Here is a 16,212-nt window from a genome sequence, read left to right on the forward strand (position 1 = left end):
ATAATGTAGATGATGCCTTATTCCTTTTCTTCCCAAACCAAATCACAAAATTCATATACGTTGTTTGCCAGTTAAATTCAGTTTCTTGCCATCTCTGTGTTCCCTTTATTTCTTTCTCAGCAGTTTCCCCTCTTTACTATTTACATCTTTAGTCTCCCTTGATTTTCTTCTGAGTTTCTGTTTTTTTCCCTCATCCTCCTCTCTACAACTTCAGATGCTCATCACAAGAGGTATCACTCTTAGTGCCATGTCCAGCATACCCAGAATACGCAAGTGTAGATCACTCCAGGAAGCAAGCACCAAGAAGTAGGCTTGAGTGACAACTTGGGAGAAAAGCTATATAAGTTTGCCAGGGAGAAAGCAATAATAATGTTGGGAAAATAGAGCAGTTTTCTCATTCATTTTCCAAGTCACTATCAGTCTGATATTGCTTCTGACGTTAGGATGGAAACCAAAACCAATCACAGCACTCTTATTTTTCCCTGTGCTCCCTTATTATAGCTAGATTACAACTCCTTAAATATCAGTCAAGGATAAACACTGCACTGTATCTGGTCTTGAAATAGATTTCTGTTTTATGCTCTTTGCTAAGCACACACACTGTACAAGAAAAAAATCTTCCATTGCTGTTAAAGCTTGCTTCCTCCTATAGATGCCATCATATTTCACCTTTGTGTTAATGAACACTATACTGAATTTTCACTCTTTTGCTGACAAAGATTTTAGATTTTACTGTTCTGTTTTATTTTGTTTTAAATCTACTGCAAATAAATTGTCTGCACTCTAATGGACAGAAAATGCAAACTGCTTCATCAGACAGTTTCAGTACTGTGCTTTGTACTTTTTAATGTCAGTGTTTTTGGAGGAGATACTATTTGGGGTTGTTGAGCTTTATTTTTGGTTGTTTACAGCATCTTTTAAAACTAGAGGGCTTTAAAATTACTGACATATGTATACATGTGTACACTTTACCTCCTTAACTATTCTGATTTTCCAACTGGGGAGCTAACAAGAAGGCTTTAAACTACTTTTACCAATCCTTGGTCTAGTCTAATTATGAAAACCACATAACTTTTTACTAGTAGACAGTCTGGGAATTGTAGAGAACCACTAAGCGGGTTCAGCACAACCCAAGCACTCTATATACTGAGACTCTATGGACTCTACATGCTTATTAGGCAGCTTTCCACTATTGGAATGGAACAAAACTGTCCCATTGTACTGGGGCATTAGAGCAATAATTTACAATGATTTCCTAATGTGGTAATAAAGTAGGAAAAAATCTGCATACTGCATGCCCAACTTACAATTCAAAAGCAATTAAAAAGCACATAGAAATAAAGAGAAATAAAAGAAAAAGGAAATATTACATGTTCTGATGATATGTCCCCCCCAAAAAGGAAAACCAAAAATTTAGACTAATTATCAAAAACAATGCTATTTTGATTAAATTACCATTTGCTGACATACAGACTAGCAGTAAATTGGAAAGAAAGAAAGAAAGAAAGAAAGAAAGAAAGAAAGAAAGAAAGAAAGAAAGAAAGAAAGAAAGAAAGAAAGAAAGAAAGAAAGAAAGTTAAGATATAGTGCATAAGAACCTCTCAGAACAAGATTATAAATAAAACATATTAAAGGTAGAGAACTAACATTGACACCTTTATACCTAACATCTTGAAGACTGAACACAAGTTAAAGAAATATATTCTTGACAACTCCTGCCAAAAAATGGAATGAAATTAAACATAAAATGTGTATACTTTTCCAGTTATGATTCTGTGAGCCTTTTAAAGGTACTGGTGTAAAGAATTGTTTTTTGTCTGAAATATTAGCATAGATATAAATGAGGAGATGTTGAACATATGGTTCTATTTTGTTGCAAAAACTATTTATGTGCAGATTAATGCTTTGTGTTGAAAAAAAAATTTAGTGATTACAGCAGATCGTTTCAAATGTAAAAAGACATGATAATTACAAAAAAACTCCAAATTTTATATTGAAATTTTAAAATGAAGATTTATTTTTATTGCACATTTTAAACTTCAACTAAAGATTGTCATTTTCTGTGATTGCACAGAACTAAGCACAATACAGAGCCCAATGTAGATGACCATTAGGTGCAATCTAAAAGCAAAACAGAGAGAGAGAGAGAAGTTACTGCTTTCTAAAAACATTTCAAACACAATTTGGGGGGTTGCTAAACTTTAATGTGGCATGGAAATTAAGGACTGATTTTGGAAACACTTCATTATATGACTTGCCTTTGATGTAATAAGGAGTCTTATTTATCTAGTAAAACACATAATTCATGACTGAAAATATTTGAATGCTTAAACCTCTGTGGGATCAAGCCCTACTTTAAGTTAGATCACAGCTAACAACACTTGAAGGAGTAGCAGCTCTAAGAAAAAGTGTTGTTTGTGATATACATGTTTCATCAGTCTCACTGGCTAAAGTGAAAAGGAACATTTTCCACATATTAATTCTGCAGAATTATTTTGAGTTCCAATCCTGAGAACACTCATGCATGTACTTTCACTCTGTGAGCAGGCCTATTAACCCCCTTAAAAATAAGAACTGTTGGATATGATATCCCTTATGTGCATGCTAATAATAGGAATCACATTATATTCTAGTGGTATGTTGTAAAAATAATATATTATGTATCGGTAAAAGGTTGTAAAGGTGAATTGGTAACAGATAAACATCCTGATCCTAGTTGTCATATATATATCTGTATAGATATATAGCTCACATCACTTTTCAAACATACAATTATGGAGTAGATTCATATTTCTAAAATAATTGTATGGATAGGAGAATTTTGGTTCAAGGTGATAAGAAGAACAATTTCACACAATAACCAAGTAAGTCAGTGTCTTAACCAGGTTTACAATCCAGGCAACATGACTGCTAGTCCAACTCTTAGCACTCTGAACTGCAGAAGAATTTCTTATCCTCTCTCTGACCTGCCTCCTTTTTACTAAAATCAGCCAAAGAATTAAAAAAACCACACATTATTGACATATTTTGAAAATTACCCCAATTTCTTGAAAATTTTGTGAACTGAGAAAGGTAAATTTTGTTTCAAAATTCTTCCATAAATAACAGTTTGCTCAACTCCTTGTACTGGATCTATCAGTGCAGTAATAATTTATCATAACTACATTCAATTCAGATTGCCAAAATAAAATAAAATAAAATTTCTAAAGTTTGAGCTTTGGGTTAATAGCTATTCCTGCCAACTATCTCCCACCAAGCCAGTAATAGGAAATTAAGCAGAGAAACTATTGTTTCAAGATGATATGTTGCCCTACAGCTATTCAAAAGCAATTTTAACTGAATTATCTCTGAAACAGAGGCGGGAGAATAGAATCGCTTATTTATCTGGGAAGACTGGAAACATGGCATATTCAAAGGATATATTAAATTCCCCCCAAAATCAATTTGTCTGTGTGATATAGTGTTTTCATTCATATATCAGCAACATCTGTCTAGCCAACTAGTGATATGTAAAATGCAGGATACTTCCTGAATATATAATTTATGCATGTGGTCTGTGCAACATGCATGAATTCTTATCAAAAATTTATTCAAAAAAAGGGTAAACTGTACAACTGAAATTATTGTAAAACTTCATTCTCATTTAACTTTACCAAGTTTTTTAAATAAAAGTTATATGCAAATTTAGTGTGACTAACTAGGACTGCACTAGGGGATGCTTTAGGAATGAATTTCAGTTGGTTGGCACACAGAACAAAACTAGAAGACTCCCTGATTGCCCTTCACCCTGGAGACCCACTTGTAAATCAGGGCAAGAGAGAAGAAAGAGATTGCTTTCTCACAATGACAGCTGTCAAAGATTACATGAGAAATGAATTCTGGCACTCTCAATTTAGTTTGTTGAGAGAGCCAGAAGAATGGATAAGTCTGCCCTGATGATTTTGGAACCTCACGCTGAATAGATTCAAGCCCTTGAGGACAAAGAAGGAAAAAGACTCTGTCAGAGTCCTTTAGGCAGCTTTCTGTTAAAAAAAAATTGAAAACTCATCAAAAAGTACAACATTCCCTGTATTTTATTTCCTGGTTTTGTTTTGTTTGGCATTATTATTATTATTTTTATTTTTCCTATACTGGACCATGTGATTAAACTTTAAAAAAACCACAAACTTTTCTGTGTGTCCAAACAGCATTAAGAAAAACAAAACAAAACTTTTAAAACTGGCTACATTGCATTATTATCAGTCATTGCTATTAATCAATAACACAATTCTGATTGTAACTACACATTTGAGTCGTCACTCATGATGAATAAAGGTAGAAATATTGCTCTCTGTGGATACGTCTAGACAGCTGATGTTACTCTGAAATAACAAAATGTCCATCTACACTACAAGCCTTTATTTCAAAATAATGTCGAGCTGGAGGACTTCTTACTCAGACTCATTGTAACCCTCATTTTATGAGGAGTAAGGGAAGTCAAAGGAAGAGTGTTCTTCCTTGTTCTTCCTGCTGTGTAGTCAGTGCCAGTATTGACATAGCTGAAGTTGCGTAGCTTATTCTGACTTTATCCCTGCTGTGTAGACTTACCCTGAGTATAAAGCAAATTCAAGGAGACACAGCCTATGAAAACTCTATAGAATTATTCCAAAATAGGTATGTTAACAGAATACATTGTAAAGCCAAAAAATGATAATTGCCAAATCAAATGAAACAAACATGGAAATGTTAACATATACCTTGGTTTTGTCTGTGTCTTAAATGGATAAGAGTTTTTCTTTAATAATAATGAAAATGTGATTCATATTATCTCCTTTCTTTCAAATGAAAATCACTGGGAACTAATTTTATTTTTGAAATATGATTGACGTAAAGTTAACAGCAATAAGACATTGGTGAAATATAAAAATAATTAATTTAATAAAGACTAATACACATTATCTATTAGTTAAAATCTATTAGTTAAGATCTAAGCCCCTGATCCTCTACTTGGTGCTTGTCTAAACTAGGTAAATATGTACTGTTTTAATTACACTGATGTAGTCATACTAGTGCAAACCTCTAATGTCGACATACTGCGTAGATGTAAAATGTGGCTGACAAATATGTGATTTACAAATTACTTCAGCAACTTAATTGTGGCTACGCTGTTCCAAAAATAGCCCCATATAAACAAGGCCTTACACACATTCTCATTTGTACTCACTAACATGAATAACTCCACTTAAGCAATGGCAATACTTACATGATATAAGTATGATACTTTGCAGGATCAGCATCTAAAACGATTTTTTGTTGTTTTTAAAAATTCACAATACTGTGGTATATATTATTGTTAGAGCTGTGTCAAATATTACCTACATTGTTAACAAACTGCAGTGTTTCCTGAAAAAGTGTTATGTCAATGGAAATTTCTACCAGATTAACAAAAAATGGTGAGAGGGGAAGGAGCTGAGAGGTGATAGGGATTCATGTAAAAATGCTCCTATGAGGCATATCATGGTACATTTTTTAAATCTGACCAGAAGAGCTGAAAGGTGGATAAAGAACTGATTAACTAGGAAATCACAACAGGTCACACTGAAAGGTGAACTGTCAGGATGGATGGAATTTGTGTTATTCTTCAGAAATTGGTCTTGAGACCTATCTCATTTAACATTTTTATTAATGACTTTGGTGTAAAAAAGTTAGAGTGTTTAGAAATAAATGTTATGGATTACTCAAAATTGGGATGTATTGCCAATACAGAGCAGAATTAGAATATTATAGAAGGAGTTCTAGATGACCTAGAAAAATGAATAAAACTGACCATCAGTAAGTTTTGGCTTAAAATCAGAGGTTTCTAACCATCAGGCCCACAGATGGGAGGGAAGGAACAAAGGAGGCAATTGCTCCAGGCCCCAGAGATTCAAAGGGGCTTGGAGCTCTGGCCCCTTTTAATTTCTGTTGGAGTGCTAGAGTACTGCTCTGTGCAGCTCTGAGAGATGGGGGGAGCCCAGATGGCCTAAGGACTGACTATCCTCAGCCCCACTCTCTCCACCCTCAGCCCCGCCGCTTTCGGAGATGTGAAGCTCTGCTGGTGGTTTCATATACTTGATGCCAAGGGTAACATAAACATTTTGGTGTTTTCATTTCTTTCCCATCAAATTCATAGAGGCATAGATTATAACGCTACAACACTTGCACTTAAATTAACAGAAGTAATCTCATTGGCATCAACAGGTCAACCCACATGTGGAAAGTTAAGAATGTACATTAGCATTTGCTGGATTGGGGCCCTAGATGTTGTTTTACAGTGGATAAAACTATTTTCCAAATGAAAATGTATAATACATGCCAATGAGATAATCACACTACAAAAATATATACGCTTCAATGAATAAAAAATGATTCCCCTTGGAAGAACAAACACAACAAGAAATGAAAGGAAATAGTATATTTCAGTCATTTAACTGACAAAAATGATTCTCAGGAGGATGCCAAAAAGCTCCTTATTCTAGATTATAAAATAATGACTCTGCAGGAGATAATCAGTTCTTTTGTATATGGAAACAAACAGATACACTATTTACGTCCCTCATATCCTACGTTTTGCATTACAGAAGTACTGAAAGTACTTAATTCTCATTCTCAAATATTCAGACTTAAAACATTAAGTTTGATCATTGTAAATTATACATTTCCAAATAAAAACTTCAGAATATTTCTCAGGATGTAGTTTTAATAGTTGGAGAACAGATATATGAATACTAATGTATTACCAAAATAAACATAGTACAAATATGATACAATACCAGTCCTCAAGGCCAAAGTTTTTCTGATTTTATCATTATAAAATGCAATACAATTGAAATGCTGCCTCTTACAGCCTCACCAAATAGATCATAGCTTCATACAGCAGATATTTAGAATAGAACTCATGGTTTTAAATTATCTTAGTAGCATTTAACCTGAAATCAATATAACAATAATTTTTAACCAACTGCATCCAAGATATCCTTCTGTTATTCTCATGACAAAAATTGGTTATTACATTATAGGGAACATATGTAACTAAAACCAAACAATTCTTTAGAGCATTAGAAATGGCCAATAACATGATATAGCTCTGTGTGTCATCTTCATGCTTTGGAATATATATGGACTTTATATTTTGCAGGGCAGTAGTTCTGGATTAAGGGAAATATCTTTTGCTCTCCCCATGAAAATTCAGCCAGAGTTGGCCAAATTATAAGCTTCTGTTAAATCAAAAGCTTGTAAGAGTTCAAAGGTCTGCTGATCAAATCTCTGAACACTGGACATATTCCCCATCACATGGAGTTCCCTACATATATTCAGGTGGTACACAGACAAAAGAAAATTAAACTAACCTTTGACCCATTGTCTATGCTTGATATAGGTACAAGGTAGAGTGATGACAAAGTAACATACAATGAATGCCAACTCTTATACTTAAAGCCAGCGTAAATCCTGACAGAAATGCAGCCTTTGTACCCTGGGAATGAATGGGCTGCTTTATCACATTTGAATTCCAAAGAGAGTGATTATTGGCAAGAGTTGTGGACATAATTGTCATTCCTTATGAATATCCTAGGGATGTCTACAAGTTTTAAAACCAAATTATTACAAAAACTATATATAATAGTTACCCCCACATGGAGTGAACTTCATTCATTTAATAAATTTAAAAAGAAAACCAGTAGTAGACATGCGAGCCATGGCTGAAATAATGTCAGATCAACCTAACATTTGAAATTTCCTGACTTAACTACTTGATTTCTATGTTCTTCTCCTCAGAGTCCATTTTCATTAATGTTAACTTCTTGCATTTAAGTTCCATGTGTTTATTTTTTTTTAAATCTGAAAAAAAATTCATCAATTGCAAGGGGCTGAAAACCTGAAAACCATACAGTCCATGCTGGCAGTAATTAAGCCATATAAGCTAACATTGCACATATTTGATGTATAAAATCTTTTCTGAAATTGCTATTTGACAAAGCAAATATTAGTTACAAGGTCCTTTGTATCTTTCCCTCATTGTGGGAGGTGGGAAATGTGTGTTAATTACAAGCTAATGATTCATTACAATATATAAAAAAATAAACATCATTTGATCCTAAATACAAACTCTTTGCTAATTGCTATTGCTCAGTCTCAGTAATTATGCTCCCATGCTAGTTAACTCACTTCAATATATTTTGAGAGTAGTGACTGGGGGAATTGCTACCCCTCTATAGTTTAATGAGAGCTAAGAATCTAATTCCTCACACACTGAGCTTGAAATTGCATCTGCCAGCCCCGGAATAGTATGATGATCTAATCACCACAGTTAATTATCATTCTTACCAAGAATCATTGGAATAAATATATCAGTTTAATATACCTACAGGTGGAGATACTAAAACCAGCAATAATTGCGCTTGATTTTTGTCATAGACTTTGTCTACCCATTTTATAGTCTCCCCAAAAACTTTTCTTCTCAGACACAAGATAAAATAAAACAGTGTGTGCTATGATTTTCAACTCTATAATTCTGTGGATTTCTGGAAGAGAAAAGACAGCATTCCATGCTTAAATAAACACCATATTTACCATTTTCAATCCAAAACTGTTCAGCTAAATAGTAAATAAATCATAGTAGATGGAATAGGTAAATAATTTACCTGCTTTAGTATTGACCTACCATTCAACAACTGGCCTGTCTAAAGTCCAGACTGGATGTTTCTATGATTGCTACAGCTGATGGAGACACAGGGATGAAAGAAATCCCCCAGTTCAGAACTTTGCCCTTAGATTCAGACCAATGGGGAGAGAATTGAAAACTTTCAAAGGAATTGTCAAATAAGCACTCATGCTATCTGCATTCGAGTGTAATCTTATATCACTTAATGAAGCTTCAGCACTTGGGAAATTGCAGCTCATACATAACATTCCAGCACATCTTAACAACACAAAATGCCTTGAGCACATAAGATGTGTTCCCTGATCTCTACACTAGATTTCTGCAGAATTTTGAATAAGATACAAAGTATCAGTACTTATTTTAAAGGTGATCCATAGCTTGGGATTACTTTCCTAGAGATATTTCAGAATCTCCATCATTGGAGATTTTTAAAAACAGGTTAGACAAACAGCTGTCAGGGATGGTCTAGATCATTGTTTCTGAAAGTGTTCCACAAAACTGACTGCCCTGGTTTGTTTATTTACTGGTGTTGCGTCCACAGAGTCTCGTGGTTCCATTTGGCTCCATTTCATCCTTTGCAGCCAAGGGGAGCCACGGGAAGTGGCGTGGGCCAGGCCACCACTTCCCGTGGCTCCCCATAGCTGCAAAGGATGAAACGGAGCCAATGGGAGCCTCAAGACTCCATGGCCACGGCACCAGTAAATAAACAAACCAGGGCAGCCAGTTAATGTGTTTCTAAAAGCGATTTCACGGTACACTTTCAGAAACACTGCTCTAGATAATGCTTGGTCCTGCCATGAGTGCCCAGGGCTGAACTTGATGACGTCTCGAGATTCCTTCCAGTTCTAGTATTCTAAGATTCTATATCTAGATGATTGACTAAAACTCTAAGAATCAGGAACTATGTTTCTCTGGCTTACTGGACCTCTCTACAATAAGGGGTAAGTTCATCTGTGTGGGAAACAGAATTTTTTCAGGGGCTGTCTCAAGACTGTAGAATGAATTCTCTCAAGAATTAAGGATTGTAAGAAATCTCATCACCTTTTGTTCTAAGTGCAAAACACACTTTTTTTACTAGTCTTTTCTAGCATGCACACACATATAAAGGCAAGACGAAAGAAATGTGCCTTACATTTAGAGGAGAAATTATGAGACTTATAATTATCCTCAGTTAATGGGAAAATGTATTCCACATTCTTGGGACAGCCCTCAAGTTGGAAAAACCTTTCAAATATTACTAGAACATGGATAAGTCTTAGGGAAATAATACAGTGTATTTTCATTGTCATATGTGAAGATTTACCTGTATAACTATAAACTTTAATACGGGAAATATAGAATCATAGAATCATAGGACTGGAAGGGACCTCAAGAGGTCATCGAGTCCAGCCCCCCGCCCTCAAGGCAGGACCAAGCTCTGTCTACACCATCCCTGACAGATGTCTATCCAACCTGTTTTTAAATATCTCCAGAGAGGGAGATTCGACCACCTCCCTTGGCAATTTATTCCAATATTTGACCACCCTGACAGTTAGGAATTTTTTCCTAATGTCCAATCTAAACCTCCCTTGCTGCACTTTAAGCCCATTACTCCTTGTCCTGTCCTCAGAAGCCAAGAGGAACAAATTTTCTCCTTCCTTCTTGTGACACCCTTTTAGATATTTGAAAACCGCTATCATGTCCCCCCTTAATCTTCTTTTTTCCAAATTAAACAAGCCCAGTTCATGAAGCCTGGTTTCATAGGTCATGTTCTCTAGACCTTTAATCATTCTTGTAGCTCTTCTCTGTACCCTTTCCAATTTCTCCACATCTTTCTTGAATATACGCCTTTCCTTACAAAAATAAGAGTGTAGTGCACCTAAAACCCATCAAGATTGTTTATGATGGTTTCTTACTATGAATACAAAATTTAGGGCTGGATTCTTTGGTCCACCAAGTTAACCTTGCAGTCAGATTGCCTCAAGAGAATTCTCTTTGTTTAGGACTTTAGATCAGTGGATAATGCAGACTTAATGTACAGTGGAGCAGGATGCTTGAGCATGAAGGAGCTACCATTGCTTCCCTGACCCACTCTCTTCTTCAGTGTGCTTGAGGTGAACTCATGTAAGGGGACTGTTACCCCTTACTAAAACTCTGGGAGTTTTTGGTTTGCCAGCTCGCAGTATCTGAAGGGGAAGAGTTCATGAGACTGACTGACCCCAGAGACAATGGAAAGCAGCCAACACTCCAGCTCAGCCTGATTGACAGGTTGGACAGGCCAGTGAGGAAGGGGAGAGGCCAGGCCCCGTCCTCCCTGTGAGCTGGGATTGTTCTGGCTCTCCCTCTCTCTGAACAAACAAGCTGTGTGCAGAAGAGGCCCTGCAAAGACAGAGAGCTGAAAAGAGCAGTGCAAGCTGTATGAAGAAGTCCTGCAAAAGGAACAGAGAGCTGAGACACTGCTAAGAGGAGTGCAAGCTGTGCTGAGGGGCAGTTTTTGCAGCAGCAGAGCCAGGCATACAGAGCACAAGGAATGCAGACCCTGTGTTGAGCAGCAGACTGGCAGGGCTCAGAGAGCAAAAAGGAACAGAGAAGCAACACAAGGAGCTGGAACTGGCCAAGCAGCACAGCCTGCAGCTGGATGTGGTGAGCACCTGGGACCAGCAAAGTGTGGGGAAAGGCTCTGGACTGGGAGAGGGGTCTGGCCACTTCGAGCTTGAGTGTGGTCACTACCAGAGCTAGCGTGTCCAGCCTGTAGCCCCCCCTGCAGCATATCCTGGGCCTCTAAGAAAGAGACTGTGGACTGTCCTTATACTCTGCAGGCTGCTGTTTTGATGTCCCTGTGCTACAGAGCAGAGCTGTGTGTTCTCATTTAACCATTCTCATTTTTTTTCTTATTCTTTTCTCTTTAATCCGTTGTTGTTTAATAAATTGTATTTGCTTTGAACCTTATGAAGTGATCACTGGGCCAAGAAGGCCTGCAGTGTAAAGAGAGCACCTCGGAGTGGGGACACCCTAACTCCTGCCCCTAGTGACTACAAGGTCAGGGATTAAGCCCCAGGAAACCTGGGCCCAGCCTTGTTGGGGTTTCAAGGGCTCTGCTACTCAGGAGAGTGGAGGGGGAGTCCTCAGGATCAGGGAGCCGTGGGGTAAAGGAAGTGGGAGCGGGGACTCAGATCCTTTCACTGGTTCATTTCACCGGGGTGTATAGAAGCCAGGAAAGTTCCCCACAATAGCGGGACCATTCCCCCGCTTACACTCACATGGAGAGGAGTCACAAGCTCTTCAAATTCAGGTTTTAGAACCTGATTCAAATCTTTTGAATTCAGTGGAAAGTACCCTATTTGGAGTAAGTCTTTAGACAAGACATGCTGAGTGGAAATATTTCTTACCTCGGCAGGTAGGTAAAGAGCTGCTCCACTGGCCATTGCTCCGGCACTGGGCTCGAGAGGCACCCTGAAGTAAATACCCAGTGCTGCAGGTAAAGTTTACAACATCATTTAAATTGAACTCGCTTCCATTAGTCACTCCATGAGCTGGGTTTCCAGGATGTCCACATGTGATTGCTGTTAAAAAAAACCCAACAGAATAACAATTAATTGAAATGTGCAGTTCTGTGGGATTGTTTGCATTTTTAACTACTTCTTTATTAACTCCCCCCATCACAATCCTGTGGCATCCTATACTTCAAACCGCTCCTCTCCAGCCCCCCCCCACGAGTCCACATTTGCCACCACATCCCAACCCTTTGCTCCAGCACTGAACCTCCTTCCACACCCCAAACACCTCACCTCCCCCACACACGTCAACCCTTTGCCCAGGCTCTGATCCTCCACCCACACTCCAAATCCCTCTGCCTCACCTCCACCACACATCATCTCCATATTGGTGCATGTAACAAAATTCATTCCAAACATATACATAAATTATTAGAGGGAATGCTGCTCTGATCCTGCAGAGACCTTATGCATGTGCTTAACTTTAACTAAGTTCAATTGAATAAATTTGTTTGCATACTTACACAGGATGTCATTTTAAAATAATAGTTTAGAATTGAACTGCATTGCATTGTAACTAATTGTACATTTTGTGGTCAATGGACCTACTCATGTAGTCAGCGTTATGCATGTTTCAAGATGCTGGCCTTACACTGTAAGTCCTTTGGTATATGGGATGTGGCTTGCTATGATTTCTATAGCATGAAATATACTTCCAATGGTTAATAAGCATTATAGAATAAACTGACATTCTAGATATTTATTTAACTGCTTTAATTCAGAGAGAAAACTGAACTAAGCCAGTAAAATATAAACTGGCTTTTTCTTCTGCTTTTTTATAATATTTGGTCGGCTTTTTATGATAGTATGTCCCATACTTTGCTAACCCTAATCCTAAGTATCCCATACTTGGCTAAGTATGGGACACTTATAGCCCACTCAGTTAGCCTCATTAGCATCCATACTACAATTGACAGGTATTTTTTTCTCCCCCCCTTGCTTCTTTCTCTGTCATAAATTGGGAGGTTCACCTTTTTCTGCACTTATCTGAAGAAGTTAGTCTCTAAGGGTACGTCTACACTACAACGTTAATTCGAACTAACTTAGTTCGAATTAGTTAATTCGAACTAAGCTAATTCGAACTAACGGATCCAGACTAAAAAGCTAATTCGAACTAGCATGTCCACATTAAGTGGACCCTGAATCAGGCTTAAGGATGGCCGGAAGCAGTGCCGGCAGGGCATCAGAGGAGGACTTAGAGCGTGGAGATGCTGTGTCAGGCTAGTCGAGGGCTGTGCTTAAAGGGTCCCGAACCCCACCCCAGACAGACAGTTCTCAGGGGTGCCCCGCTTGCAAAGCAGTCCTGGCTTGGATTGCCCGGAGTACCCACACTGGGCACATCACAACACTCGGCCATCAGACCGGCTGCACTTGCCGCAGGCTGCCATCTGGGGAGAGGGGGCAATTGGGAGGCTGCAGGAGAGCTTCCACCCCAAAAGCCCACAGAGCCAGCCCAGTCCTCCCCATCAGGGGTGTGTACCCCATTCCTCCTTCACCTCCTTCCACTTACCCTTCCCTAGCACCTCTTCTTGATGTACAAAATAAAGGACAATTGTGTTCAAAAATGGAATCTGTCTTTATTGAACAAAACTGGGGGAGACTGGGAAAAGGACATGGGAGAGGGGAAGAGAGAGGCTGGGAGAGGGGAGGGCAACTACAATGATCAGGGGTTGGGAACAGGTCCCCTATGAAGAGAGGCTAAAGAGACTGGGACTTTTCAGCTTAGAAAAGAGGAGACGGAGGGGGGACAGGATAGAGGTCTCTAAAAGCAGGAGTTGGGTGGAGAGGGTGCATACAGAAAAGTTCTTCATTAGTTCCCATAAAGAAGGACTAGAGGACACCAAAGGAAAGGAATGGGTAGCAGGCTTCAAACTAGTAACAGAAAGTTGTTCTTCACAAAGCAAAGAGTCAACCTGTGGAACTCCTTGCTGCAGGAGGCGGTGAAGGCTAGAACTAGAACAGAGTTTAAAGGGAAGTGAGATCAAGTCATGGAGGTTGGGTCCATGGAGTGGCATTAGCCAGGGGGTAAGTGTGGTGTCCCTGCCCAAGGTTTGTGGAGAGGGATGGCACGAAACAAATGCCTTGGTCACTGTCTTTGGTCCATCCCCTCCAGGGTCCCTAGGATTGGCCGCTGTCGGCAGACAGGCTACTGGGCTAGATGGACCTTTTGTCTGACCCAGGACGGCCATTGTAAGCTCAGGGCTCAGGGTCGGGGGTCTCAGTGGACCACCTTGAATTTCATGCACACCTTCTCCTGGGTGGCCAGGCTGGCAGCTCTCCTGCCCTAGACGGCCACTTTCCTGTGCCTAGTGCAGAGGTCGTGGACGAGGTCCACGATGTCCGCACTAGCCCAGGTGGGTGCCCACCTCTTGTGGTCCCGGGCAAGCTCCCGGGAGCCGCCAGCCTGGTCCCGGGAAGAGGGGGAGGGCTGGGAGGCATTGGGTGGGTGGCTCGATCCGTGCCAGGTGCAGGGTCTGCTAGCTGGGTGCTGGCAGGCTTGCACCTGGCACGGGCTCCGTAGCCAGCCCGTGCCCCTTGAAGGGGTCCGGCACCGGGAGGGGGGCAGTAGAGTTTCCCTGGTGTTGGCCAGAGTGGCCACCAGGGAAACCTGGGGAGGGCTAGCCTCCCACTAGTTTGAATTAAGGGTCTACACAGCCCTTAATTCGAACTAGTAAATTCGAATTAGGCTTAATCCTCGTGAAATGAGGATTACCTAGTTTGAACTAAGCGCTCCGTTAATTCGAATTAAATTCGAACTAACAAAGCGCTAGTGTAGCGCCTATGAAAGTTAGTTCGAACTAACGTCCGTTAGTTCGAACTAACTTTGTAGTGTAGACATACCCTAAGCGTCTGGCTGGACTGCATCCCTCTGTCAGCAGAGGGATGCAGATTAGGCAGGTCGACATTTCAAATGAGGCAGGGATTTAAATATCCCGTGCCTAATTTGCATAAAAATGGCCTCCACATTTTGCTGACTCAGCACTTTGTCAGCAAAAAGCAGCAGTCTAGATTGGGTTCTTATGTCACCTGCAAGGAGGTATACAGGATCTGTTTAAAAAGGCTTTCTTTCTCAACAGATCCCCCTGTAGACTGCTGCTTTTTGCCGACAAAGTGCTGTGTCAGCAAAATGTTGCCATTTTTATGCAAATTAGACATGGGATATTTAAATCCCTGCCTCATTTGCAACGTCAACCTGCCTAATCTGCATCCCTCTGCTGACAGAGGGATGCAGTCTAGCCATACCCGAAGTTGTTACAGGACTACTTGCTTTTTTAAAATTAAAGACTAACATGGCTAGCAATCTGACACTTTGCCTCTCTCAGTCTGACTTTGAAATTAAATTATTGGAGATTGCCTAACTCCTAGAACTGGAAAGGACCTTGTAAGGTCATTAAGTTCAGTCTAGCCTCCTCCCTTCACAGCAAGTCCAAGTACCATCCAAGTACCAAATTTTTGCCCCAAATCCTCTCTACAAGGATTGAACTCACAACCCTAGCCTTAGCACACCAATGCTCAAACCACTTAGCTATCTCTCTCCTACTTCCCAGGCCACTTCCCAGATAAGAGCCTTCTTCGAGCAGCCAACTCTTATACCCACCCCACAACTTCCTAATCCTTTGTCCTTGAACTAGGGTTTTTCTCAGCTTCCATGATAAGAGATGGGAAAATCCATCCCCCTCTGGGTCGCTGGTTACTAAGTTTCAATGTACTGGTGACTGGATTTGCCTTTGTCTTAGTATCTCTGGTGATATGGGGTCAGCCTCAGTCAGTCCCTCTCAATGACTCCTTCAGGCTTAGACATCTAGGTGATACTCATACCTGTGTCTATTAGCCTACCCTGAGAGCACACATTCCCTTCCCCTCCTCATAGGTGGCTACCATGTAAAATGTAGAGGAAAGTAAAGTCCACAAATGTTTCATAAAAATATTGAAGGAAATTTCCATATTGCCATAACAACATCTAGGTACTGTTTAGGAACTGTTTTATGCTAGCTCATT

General features: G+C 39.5%; 1 protein-coding gene and 1 long non-coding RNA gene across 4 annotated transcripts in view; one reads left to right on the top strand and one right to left on the bottom strand.

Annotated features, from left to right (window-relative positions):
* Positions 1-16,212, bottom strand: part of CSMD1 (CUB and Sushi multiple domains 1) — a 1,865,804-nt gene that overhangs the window by 75,935 nt on the left and 1,773,657 nt on the right. For both annotated transcript variants that reach the window (XM_075923597.1, XM_006137767.4), the window contains exon 54: positions 12,049-12,222. In XM_075923597.1, the coding sequence (XP_075779712.1) occupies positions 12,049-12,222 (174 nt within the window). The remainder of the gene's footprint in view (positions 1-12,048; positions 12,223-16,212) is intronic.
* The window catches only part of LOC142827791 (uncharacterized), a 38,383-nt gene continuing 32,983 nt past the window's right edge, over positions 10,813-16,212 (top strand). For both annotated transcript variants that reach the window (XR_012902547.1, XR_012902548.1), the window contains exons 1-2: positions 10,813-11,302; positions 12,057-12,137. This is a non-coding gene — a long non-coding RNA (uncharacterized LOC142827791). The remainder of the gene's footprint in view (positions 11,303-12,056; positions 12,138-16,212) is intronic.

Source organism: Pelodiscus sinensis, chromosome 3, assembly GCF_049634645.1.
Source record: "Pelodiscus sinensis isolate JC-2024 chromosome 3, ASM4963464v1, whole genome shotgun sequence".
Lineage (NCBI taxonomy): Eukaryota > Metazoa > Chordata > Testudines > Trionychidae > Pelodiscus > Pelodiscus sinensis.